The sequence below is a fragment of the Fundulus heteroclitus genome, chromosome 12 (genome assembly GCF_011125445.2).
Source record: "Fundulus heteroclitus isolate FHET01 chromosome 12, MU-UCD_Fhet_4.1, whole genome shotgun sequence".
Classification (NCBI taxonomy): Eukaryota; Metazoa; Chordata; class Actinopteri; order Cyprinodontiformes; family Fundulidae; genus Fundulus; species Fundulus heteroclitus.
Window position 1 is genome coordinate 25,556,407 of NC_046372.1, and position 12,550 is coordinate 25,568,956.

The window sequence follows — 12,550 nt, forward strand, 5'->3', positions numbered from 1 at the left end:
ACTTTTAAATAATTCACATATTAGAAGTGTGCAACTTTGGTCATTTTGTCGTTGAAGCTTTGGCCTACATGTCTGATGGAACGGGGTTTTTATAAATAAACTAACAACTAAACCTGGTCTATAATCTACAGAGTTCCAGAGCAGTTTTATTGTTTTAATATTCTGATCAAAACCATATTTTACTGTAAAAAAAGAAAAGAAAAAGAAGGTGAAAACTGTTTTAAAGAGGTTTATGGGTTAATTTGTGAGAAAATGTAAACGGCGTTGCTGTGTGAGCTTTACAGGTGTTGCTACGAAGACTTTTAAACTTATTCCGTGCCTCTTGCTTCGTTTCTGCTCAGATTAGCCTCTAGATTAAAGCTCTGAGCTACGAAACAGACATGAGAGCAGCGCTGAGCTCCTAATCCCACCGCAGGACAGGAAAAAACCATTAACTCTTAATCTTATCAACCTTTTTTTTTTTTTCTTAAAGTAAAGCTTTACCCACAACACCCTCTCTAAATAACCTCAGCTTAAATCTACATGGCTGCCTGGTAGACATAAGGTTTGTTCATGCTAAAGGAAATTATTGCATATCTTTTCTCACAGCTTAAAATTATTATTTTTTTAAACTTTTCCCACAGCAAATCTCTAAGCAAATATATATATATATATATAAGTTATTTGTTCAGCTAAATATTTACGTATATTTCTGTAAAATACATTACTTCAAGTGTCTCAAGTGTGCAGATGATGTTCTACGTTCTGCGTCAGCATGCCTGTTTGGTCTGGAGCCTCAAAGCTGTCGCCCTCAGGAAATGGAGACTGAGCCGCGTGACCCAGCAGGAGCCTAAGGCAGGACTAGCATGCATGCTACACGTGTCGATATGCAGAGTGAAACCGTTACGTGGAGCAGAGTCCGGGAACCGGGCTGTATGCCCCCCCCCCCGCCCCGGTGGAGGCGCCCCGCAGCGAGTCACGTCACCAAAGTCAGTGCAAAGCTGGCCGTCCACCAGGAAGTAGAGTCCACATTCAAAACCCGCCGGCCGGAGAAGCGCTGTGCTTGGAAGTTTGGCCGATTTGCGTTTTGCAGCCGGAGACGGATCCAAAGCAACGGTTCTTTGTTTTGGTTTTTTTTTGTTGTTGTTTTTTCTGCAGAGTTCCCCTCAGGTGCAAAGCTGGAAGGTTGCTGATGAATGGAGGAGTAACACACAGTACAGTCCAACGTGCGTGTGTGTGTGTGTGCTATTACTAACTATCAGAACCGTCTCACACACACGCCTCCGCTCTTCGTCCTGGAAGGGGGGGTGGGGGGGGGGGGGGGGGGGTCACTCAGCCTGGACGGCGGCCGGGGGGAGCAGACCCCTCTCCTGCAGGTGGGAGTGCAGAGTGTGGAAAATGCCGAGCTGCTGCTCTGGCTGGAGCATCAGCAGCTGCTGCAGCACTTTGCTGGGATTTGGACCTCTGCAAGAGAAACGTGTCAGGGGTTAGTAGCAGTAGGACCATAATTCAACAATAAATATCAATTTATAGACGTATATTAATGATAGAAAATAAAAGGGTAAATAGAAAGTTCATTAGAATAACAGTTTTCCTTCCTTATGGATTCTAGCCTATAATGTATGTTAATATTACAGTCGTTACATCCTCCCAACCAATCACAAAGCAGATCCAGGAACCAAGCTCCGCCCCCTTCAGAGAGTTCAAGAGAGCGCGTGTTCTTTTCTTTTTAAACTTGCAGTTTTGGTAAAAAGTTGTCTGAATTCAGTGTTTCTGTGTTCTGCGCCTAAAAATAAGTCGCTAACAAACAGCTTAAAATGTTCAGGGCTGCACTTAAAGTATATGTTTTGAATTTGTTGATAATTAACAATATCGATCAATATGATTTCTATTTTATCTATATGAGTCGGGTAGTCTGGTTTTAACGCACGGCGAAAACCTCAACAACGCCCCCAGTAAGGACGGGTAAAAAGCATAAAGCAAAGACTTAAACCTTAGATTTGAGTACATTTACTCAGCGGAGATGAAAAAGAATCAGTTGTTTTTAATAAAATCACCCGTGCTGCACTTAGTGGCACCAGGCTGGTAGCGGCAAACTCTGGTCATCCTAAAAAAAGAGTAAAGTTGCATTTATTTGTGAAGGACTGTTAGGGTTGCCAGTAATTGTTCCACCAGAAATGATTTATTAACGTGATTTATTATTAACGTGACACCCGCACCTCCACAAATGCCCTCAGGTTAAAGGTTGGCCTTTTGTGGAAATGTTCAGGGTGAGGAGGATCCAAGGAGGAAGAGAAATGAACGCCACAAGAAGGAAGGAAAGCAGGAAAGGGCTAAAGGACAAGATGGCAGGAGGGTAGAAGTCTACGTCCTGACGCCCATAAACATTAAATACGTAGACGCCTGGTTGGGCGGCTTCTGCCTGTGCTGCGATGCGTCAGAGCGTCGGCCATGTTGAATGTGGCAAATCTGCTGTTAGTCTGAGTCACATAAACAGCATCAGAGGGAGTTTAATCTCAGAATATACTTTATATTTGTAACATTTTTATTTTTGCAATATTACAAGTTTATTTTCGTATTCCTTTGGGTTCATTCTCCTTACCATTTTCTCGTAAAGAATAAAAATTATTATAAGAATCTAACCTGGCCCTATTACTCCAGGACTAAGATAGTTCTGCAAACTGTGACTATTCTGGAAATGTTCCCCCTTAATTCTCATAATGTTACCACTTTTGTCTTTTTTTACTTTATTGTCCTAGGACTTTTTTCTCATATTAGTAATTTTATCTCTTTAATATTCCCCCAAAAAGTCTGTTGCTAATCTGCGTCTTTACCAGATCTTAAAATGTTCACATGCTTTCATGAAATAATGAAGACCACAACGTTTAGATTAAATATTACAAATATAAAGTTCAGAGATTAAAATCCCTGATACTGTTTAAGTGACTCAGTCTAACAGCAGATTTGCCACATCCAACATGGCCGACGCTCTGATGCACTCGTAGCACCGGCAGACCCCGCCCAACGAGGCGTCTACATTTATAATGTCTATAAACCCACCTGCCAATCAAAGTTACATCCTTCACACAAACACGAATACAAGCGGAGGAGAAAGACGACGACAGGAAGGAAACAAACAAATGTTTATTAATTTCACCGCTGGAAATAAAGCAGACAGGAACCGGACAGATTTTATCACAAACTGGTTGGCCCTTAAGATCCAAGGCTGTCCCCCTCTGTGCTACGGCAATATTATGATATAATTAACTAATTAATCTGTCTTTGTGAAGCCACCGCAGCACCAAGTTCACCTCAGAGGACTTTACAAAACGTTAGCAGGTCCATTTCAAACCCAGCTCCACGCAGCACACGGCGTGTTTGGCATTTTTAACTTCTTCCTGGAGTTCCTGTAAGTTAACTAGCAAAGGTTAGTTAGTTTCTGACGGCACCGTGTAACGCTCGTCTCCTCTCCTACCTGACGAAGCTGCCGATGTAGACGTGCGTGAACGTGGCCATCAGGTACTGGCAGTCGAAGCGGTCCATGATGCCGCCGTGGCCCGGGATGGTGTTGGCGAAGTCCTGAGGAGGCGAAGGAACCAGTCTGTGTTACACCTGAGCAACCAGCTGAACCTTCAATTAACTTTGATTTCCTGTTTCTGCTTACAGGTTAAAGAACAAACAAATGTAACCAGAATAAACGCAGAATTCAGTCGTCAAATAATGATTTCTTTGATCTGATTTAAAGAAACCCGCTGGGAATCATTCTTTCAGATCACCATGGAATATCTTTGACCCACTGCCTGAACTCACTGCTGCCTTTTTTAGGGCTGAACGATTTTGGAAAATAATCTAATTGCGATTTAATGCGATTTTTTTTTCCCAGTTTAATTTATCATGTCTTTTTAAACATATACTAACAATAAATCAACTTGTTTCCTCGCTGTGCAGATTAGTTGCTAAAAGACCGGCAGCATCTAAACTCAGAGCAGAAATGATGCGTTCTGCCTACAATATATTTCAACCAAAATCGCAATTTTGACTTTTCTCTGCGTTAACCACAATCAACAAAAACGGCTTCTAAATAAAGATGTATGTAAACAAGGACTATTTTAAACAAGAATTTTTAATGTTTCTATTAATCAGAATATTATTCAAGAGAACAGCTTTTAGTTGATTTGGACATCAATCCTTGTTGAACATAAAGTGCAACCAACAAGCAAGTCTATGTATTAAACTGATTGAACTTAATGCTATGCATGATTATATAAACTCTAAAAACAAGTAATAAAATTAGATTATCTCACTGCTGCAACTGTCTTCCCTTCCATGTGGAGGCAAACCCACTTTAAACATTTTACCAACACCTAATGGACGTGTCTAATTCCCTAATTGTTACATAGCCAAAAATTGCAGACTCTGCGATTTGGAAATTGCTTTTTTTTTTAAATTGTGATTATATTGAAAATGCGATTAATTGTTCAGCCCTAGCGTTTTTAAGTATCAGCTGCGTGTTTAGGGTTAGACTTTGACTAGGCCGCTCCAGAACCTGCACCCTGTGCTTACTGAGCCACTAAGAGGTGGACTAGAGATCCTTCTTCAGGATTTATCTGGTGAAAAACAGCAGATTTCCTTATTCCATCAGTCGTATCGTAGTCCTGCAGCGGCACCGCGGGCTCGGACCGTCTCACTACCGCCACCGTGTCTGACTGCGGGTGTGATGTTCTGTTCCTGACAGGCTGTGTGAGCTTTATTCTTTTACCGCCTCAGTCCACAGAGTATTTTCTCAGACATTTTGGGGAACACTGAGATCATGTTAAGGAAGCGTGAGACGAGTCTCTGTGCTGCTCTTAGTCAGCAGAGCTTTGGGCCCCTGAAACGCTGCGGTGCCTGACTTCTTCTTTATTAAACCTCCCGTATGAGGCGCTGAGCGGCCTGCAAAGGTTCTCTGTTGATCCACGTTTTCTCCAGCTATGAATAATAATAATGGTTCACCGGAGACCTAAAGTCTGGGCTCCACAGGAAGTCAGTGGCTTCATGTCTCATCGATCGGGGCGTGACGTGTTGCTCTTTGAGCTCTTTTAGCCGCCTTCATAGGAGCAACACGGCCTACAAGGGCGCAAATTAGGGCTGGATGATAATTCAATATCAATATATATTGATTGATGGATGTATATCGATAATAGAAAAAAAAAAAGGGTCAATAAAAACTTAAATAGAATAACAGGAACCCTCCGTCACTAAGCTCCGCCCCCTTCAAAGAGTTCAAAGAGCACACATTCTTTTTTTTCTTTTTAAAAACTTGCAGTTTTGGTAAATAGTTGGTTGAATAAAGGGTTGAGTTTGATTTTATGACCAATTTTATCTAAAAATAGGTTATTAAAAAGGTGCATAGCCACGTTATTTGACATTTTTTATTTATACGGCAGTAGCTAACTCTGCATAAGATAAGATAAGATAAGATAGGCTTTATTGATCTCACATTGGAGAAATTACAAAGTTTTTATGAAAGATTATCACATCCTGCTGCCGTATTAGTTGTTATTTTGGTGTTTTATGCTTTATTTTTGCTCACTTTGTTAGTAAATAAAGCCTTTCGTGTTTATTTATAATAATGGACGTACAACACTGCACATGCGGTGCAGAGGATAAAACAAGCAAGCAGCTAACGGCTATTAGCGTCTGTCAGTGAAACAATGCAGAAAGGTCCAAGATCCAGTGGAAAGAAAGTTCAAAATATATGATTCTTAGAGGGAAAAGCCTGAAAATGGGAATCCAGTCTGAACGTTAGTGTTCCCTGAAGCGGACGCTAAACCAGCCGAGGCTCAGATGTGACTAAATGTTCTGATATGAGGCTCTTAAAGTAATTATCGATATTGATCATTATGATTTCTACTTTATCAATATGCTTTTTTTCCCTATATCATCCATTCTTAGCCCAAATACTTATTTCACAGGACTGCGTGTAGCTTAGAACGGATCTAGAGGATTGTTTTGAACCGAAAGGGGAAAATTAGGCGTTTAATTGCTGCATTTTCCAAAGCTTTAAAACGTGGGTTGTCACTAGAGGGAGACTTTCTGCAGAGGCGGGCAGCAACATAATTTAACCGGTTAAACAAGCCCTAAAAGCCTTTTTTTCCTTTTAGAAAAGGAGAGGAGGTGCTGACACAGACCTGCCAGCAGGGGGCGAAGTTTTACGTGCCGAGCTGCAGCAGAGAATCTGTGCTGCTGTTTGAGAGATTGGTGAAAACCTCTGCTGAGCAAACAGAGTGTTTAAATACTGCAGCGGCTTCCTGCAGCCGTCTGCTTTAAGCTGAGGTGACTGGGAAACATTCCAGATTTAAATAAGAGATAACACACATTGGTTTTCCCTGATGATAGATCACAAAAGTCGTTCCCTTACTTTGATTTTGAAGGCTCGCTTGAAGCCACTGGCAAAGAAGCCGCCGAACGGGCCGATGATGGAGGCGAAGGACGACAGGAAGATGCTGTGGATCTGGAAGGGGTAAAGCGTCACCGTTTTCTGAAAGGGAAGCAGAGACCAGAGGAGAAAGTTAACGTAAAACGGCCGATCGTCTTGGAGCCAAAGCGCCGGCTCGGGGGCGGGGCTCACCCATCTCAGCGTGCTCTGCACCGCCGCAGGGAGGGTGTACTCCTGCAGGACGAACAGGTCAGACGGCTCGCACTCCACCATGAACCTGTTGGTGTCGCTGTTGAACTCCACGGGACACACGAAGTACTGGAACTGCGACAGGAGGTAGGCCAGCTGAGGGGGGGGGGGGGCACAGAGAAAAACGTGAATCCCTTTTCAGGAAAATTAACTTTTTGCTAATCGAACGCTAATCTGTCAACGGTTGAAACTATACGGATTATTTTCTTAGAAACTGCTGTTTCTCATCAACACAAGCAGCAGAGGGCATAAAAATACGGTTCTTACACATTATGGAGGAGTATTTAAGTCTTTAACGTGATTTAAGTTAAAAGGGTGGATGAGCTTATCCAGCGGCCATATTGGATTTCTGCTTCGAGGTTAGCGATACGTGTCCGTCTTTCCAGATTCTGACAGCTAGGGACCTTTATATTATTTCTCTGAGTGAAAATAGAGCTTTTAACAACACGGTATCCTTCACCCAATCATGTTTTCTGATTCTTGATTTTTGCTTTTTAACCCAGTGTCTGTATTATAGCAAACATGTACACTGTAATATCAACAGGAAAAATTTTACTGCTTGTTTTAGTTTTACTGTATCATTGTAATCTAATTATTGTCGATTTTGGTAGACAATTTTAGGGTCTGTCCAGGGACAGCGGATGAAAAATAAGCCATTTGTAGCAATGTTAATTAATGTAAACCAGGGGCCACCAACATGGGGCCCGTGGGCACCAAGTAGCCCCCCCGATGACCACATGTGGGGCCCACAAGCCTGTTCTAAAAAACAGCACAATACACCATTAAGCTGCATCTAAAACTTTATTTTATTTGTTTCTCTTCTTGTTTATTCACACTTGAATTTATATAGATTTAAAAATGACAATATCTATAACAAAGCATGAAAAATGTGTTTATTTTACATAAAATGAAGGTAAATTCTGACTCTTCTGGTTCAAAAGGTCAGTTCTGGTAGCCCTTCGTACGACACAACACCAGTGAAGTAGTTCTCAGTTTCTAAAAAGGTTGGTGACCCCTGATGTACACTGTCCCTGTCAAATAAATCAATAAATTTAATTAATCCTTTTTATTTTCTTAATGACAAAACGTACCGGACAAGTCTTGTTAAACGGCTTATTTTAATATGAACCAGGCCCGCCTGTAATGACGGCGCTGCACCTGATCTGGCAACGACTAAACATATTATTCTTTAAACAACTTATCAGACGAGCCAGGAACGACGCAGCAAAGAGGAAACTTGGATAATTTGGGTTTTTTTACAGTCCATGAATCTGAAAATAAAGATGCGGCATGAATTGCAAAACCATTCAGCGTTTCAAAGTTTTTTTGAACACTGACTAAATGTTTTCCAAGAGCTGTGATTCCATATTAATTGCCTGAAGGCAGCGGTGGATTTAGTGGCTTATTGTACTTGGAAACTGCTCAGGAGGAAATGCCCGACATGTGATGAAGCTGCTAATTACTCACCAGGAAACCAAAGACTACCGTGGGGAAGAAACCGCCGATGAAGCCTTCCCACGTCTTCTTGGGCGAGAGCTGCGGGACGAAGAGGAGGATGAGACGTTAACGAGGTTTTCAGCATCAACGTGACACTTTTCACTCATGGGGGGCCACCATGAATAGGATCTATACATAAAAATTAAAGGTGGCCAAGACTAAAGCGTATGACCACATGTCTCACCATACGCATTTATATGCTGACGACAACCTGATATTTTTTTTGTGTCACCCCAGAACCACAACCCAATACAGTCAATGGGTCCAAAATGTCAAAGAGTGGTTGGGCTACAAGTTCCTTCAGCTTCATGCAGAAAAAATGCAAAAAATAAATAAATAAAGATCAGAGCTCAGTGTCACATTAAACCTGTTTCTAAAATCACCATAATGGCATCTTAAAAAAAACAATAACCAAAAAATAGGGTTTCAGTTAAAAACAGGAGACAGAAAAACTGACGCATGCTTTTATTTTAACGCGTCTTTACAGATATGTGCACATCTGTGATGAAGGAAGCTGCAGCTCATCCTAAACGCTGACCAACAGCAGGAAGATGGCTCATTCAGAACCACATCATGGATCACTGCGTTGTCGTCCTGCTTAAAAAGCACAGATCCTAAAATTCTGCTCAGTTCCTGGGTTTTCCGAAGCGATTCTGCGTTCCTCGGCTCTAAAAAACCCTCCTGAAAACCCGAGTTTGGGTGACACTGTTTGCTCCTTTGATGCAGGACTGGAAACGTTTTCATTTACGGCAGCTTTGGCTCAAAGAGTCACATCGACAAAGTGTTTGACCGATGATTTGCTACGTTTACATGGACAGAAGGAATCGGAATAAAGGGGCCAATCGGAAGATTGTGATCGGCAAGGTTCCCACACCTTGGTGAACATCAAATTCAAGGACCTTTCAATGACTTTCCAGGACCAATTTCCTAAAATTCAAGGACCACACGTGGCGGCATTGCAAATTTAATAAAAGACTAAACAGCATAGAAGTTGTTGGGTCAGAAGCAATGCAAGAAATTGGACTTAATTTCTAGCCTACATTGATATTGATCATATTCATAGCCTACATTTATATCCGCAGTACATGGCTATGCCATACTACATTACATATAAGATGTACATTAGCCTACCGTTTCATGGAATTTTATGGAAAAAAGTGCAGCATTGAGATGTTCAGAATTATATCAATTTGTTTCACTTACTTTCATCTTTGATTAAGCTAGTTTTTGACTTTGACTCTGAAAAGTCGCTAAATATAGCGACAAAGTCGCTGAGTTGGCAACACTGCGTAAATGTAACCTATTGGACGCACGTAGGCCTAAACCGTAGCCTAGCAACTAACGAAGAAGAGCGAACGTACTTTTGCAAATTAAAAGTCTGCAGAATAAACATAATTTTAAAAGATCGTGTGATAGTAAAATAATGACACACGAGTCGTCATCCGTGTGAACTTTCAACCCCACAAAAAAATTCAAGGACTTTCAAGGACAAGGTGGGTTTTTTTTTTGCTGTTTTCAAGAACTTTCAAGGGCCTTGAATTAATTTTTTTAGATTCACAAACTTTCAAGGATTTCAAGGACAAGGACCCGTGGGAACCCTGGATCGGATTAATTTCAGTGGGAATGAAATTGTAATCCGAATGAGAGAGGCGGTTTATGCCGATTTAATCCGATCAAAGAGGATATAAACGCTCGACAGGCTCAATTTATTCTGAATCTAGCAAACTGTGCCCGACGTAAACGTGACGTATTTCCGTGTTGATGAATGATGGAAATACGGCAGGAAGCAAAAATGTCGAAGCTGCCGATGCAACTTTTCTGTTCGAGAAAATTAAAAGAGCTCAAAATTGTTGTTTCCTCAGTAAAGTTTCAACCGTAATTACAATAAAGTCGGGCCTGGGCGCTCAGAAGACAAACAAACTCGTATGAACTGCTTTGTTTGCTATTTCTTGTTGTTTAGCAAAGACGGAAGTTCTTCTGTGGTTTTTTTCAGGAGAATTTGATAACTGCGCATGTCAGAGTGGTTCTATTCTGAATAGAGCGAGGTGCATAAACACACACATTATAATTGGATTAAGTGACTGTAAACCCATATAAACGGTACAATCCGGTTATTTAATCCAAATAAATATTAATCCGATGAGGAAATTTTGTGCGTATAAACATAGCTAATGACCAACTACAGCGTAAGATTAAAGCTTAGATTTATATTTTAGGTTTGCTTTTTAACATGTTTCTTTTTATGCAATCTATTTAAGGGTTTGAAACATTAAGCGCTCTTTATTCAACTTTGCAGGGTTATTTTTTCCCCTCTACCTTTTAATGTCCTGTAAATCATTTTGCCCTGAGTATAAATGGTGCTAGACTGGTGAACCTGCCTGACTGAGGGTCATTTCAGGGTGCAGTTTCTTCCACCCTGTGACTTTATACGTCTTATATTTTATTCAACATTCAGGTATAAATGATGCTACACATGAACCAGTTACTACCTAAAAAGAAATGTTTGGTGTACCTTGATCAGAGGAGTTCTCCCAAAGAAGAATCCAAACAGATACGCCATGATGTCATTGCAGATCACAATGGAAATGGGAACGATGAACCTAGAAAGCAGGAATTTCAGCGTTGGTGAGACGTAGTTGGAAGTATAACAAACACGAAGGCAAAGATCTCCTCAAATGTTGTGAATCACAATGATGTACAGAGCCAAAAATAAATCTAATTCCTTGCTTTAAAAATATTTGATTAACTTAATAGACACAGGACACGCACATCTGCTGCGTCAGCATAAAAACACTGGTGACGGTGCACATACGACCAGAAGCGGGTGCGTCTGTCTGTGTCCTGCTTACCAGATCATTCCTTCAAACAGGTTCTGAATGACAAGGTGGGACTGGGTTACCACAATCAACAGGGTCACATGGGTCCAAGCAAACTGAAATGGCAAACACAAACACCACAGTGTCACTGCGCAGGAATGAAGCTGTGCCTGTTCAGACGTGAGCCCGGCTCAGAAATGGCTGCAGTCCAAACAGACGGACGGACGGACGGATGAGGTGAACGACACTGACGAAGCCGTGCCGCGGAGGGACATGATCGGGTCGCAAACATCGAGACGCAGTGAGACACGCAGACAGACAGCAGAGGCTCATGCAGAGGCGGCAACGCTTGAAACAATAAATCTGGGAGCATGCACGCAGAGGAAAGAACAAAAACGGTAATATCACAGCATAATGTAAGCAGTACTGCACAGGAGCCAAAATTAGGGATGGTTTATATAAATTATGTACAGTTCAAGCCAAACATAGTCAGCTTGAACGAGTTCTTCAGAGTGAAATGATTATGAAACATTCAAAGTAAGAGATTACAACAAGAAAAATTTAGTGCACCATCTTGAACTTAGTGTGGATTTTCTCTAATTAACACAGGGCCATAATAATAATAATAATAATAATAATAATAATAATAAAAAATATTAAAATACATTTAAATAATTAAAATTATAATCAAATAAAAAAATAATTAAAACAATATTTAAAAATACAAATAACAAAAATATTTTAATAATAATAATAATACATTTAAATAATGATTATTATAGTACTATTACAAAAATAATTAACATTTGAAAAATTATATAAATTAAAATAACTAATAATACTATAAAATAATAATTACATAATTAAACAATAATATTAATTATGTAATAAATAATAATACTAATTACATAATGAATAATATAATTAAATAAGAACAATATTAAATAATAATAATAGCAGCAGCAATCTATCTGGATGTTAGCCCACTGTTCTTGGCAGAATTAGTGGAGCTCGTTTTAATCAGTTGGTTTCATGGCACAGAGCTGGGTTTTATGCACGATTCTGGCATTTTACTTTAAGCTGAGGTCAACGATTTAGGTAAGGATGTTCAGGAAGCTTAATGTTAGCCTCCTTTATCCATCCCAAAATGATTTTTTAACAATGTTTGAGATCATTGTCATGTTGGAACACTCCTGAGGTTCAAGTTTCAACCATCTGAGCAGAAAATGGAAGGAAATTACTTTAAAAGTTCAGGAACGGCCCAATAACCACAAAGGCTCAAGCCTTAAACTGAAAGACTCTGGACCACAATACAAAAAGAGAACTAAAAATAAGTGAAATTTTCTTGAAATTAATGTATTTGTCCTTGATTTGAGCAGGTAAATAAGATGATCTGCCAATGGAATGAGTATTTTGACCCCTAAAATAAGATAATTAGATAAATTACACTTGAAATAAGATGACGGAGATCAGTTGTTCCTATTTTAGGTGCAAAAATCTTATTCCATTAGCAGATAATCTTATTTACCTGCTCAAATCAAGGAAAAAAAATACACTGATTTTAAGAAAATCTTGCTTATTTTTAGTTCAG

General features: G+C 40.1%; 1 protein-coding gene across 2 annotated transcripts in view; it reads right to left on the reverse strand.

Moving 5' to 3' along the window:
* Positions 1-1,286: 1,286 nt before the first annotated feature.
* The window catches only part of cds1 (CDP-diacylglycerol synthase (phosphatidate cytidylyltransferase) 1), a 28,259-nt gene continuing 16,995 nt past the window's right edge, over positions 1,287-12,550 (reverse strand). For both annotated transcript variants that reach the window (XM_012865325.3, XM_036144349.1), the window contains 7 exons: positions 10,993-11,075; positions 10,656-10,743; positions 8,114-8,182; positions 6,590-6,742; positions 6,380-6,499; positions 3,455-3,558; positions 1,287-1,443 (listed from right to left, as the gene is read on the reverse strand). In XM_012865325.3, coding sequence (XP_012720779.1) covers positions 1,308-1,443; positions 3,455-3,558; positions 6,380-6,499; positions 6,590-6,742; positions 8,114-8,182; positions 10,656-10,743; positions 10,993-11,075 — 753 coding nt within the window. In that variant the 3' untranslated portion in view covers positions 1,287-1,307. The remainder of the gene's footprint in view (positions 1,444-3,454; positions 3,559-6,379; positions 6,500-6,589; positions 6,743-8,113; positions 8,183-10,655; positions 10,744-10,992; positions 11,076-12,550) is intronic.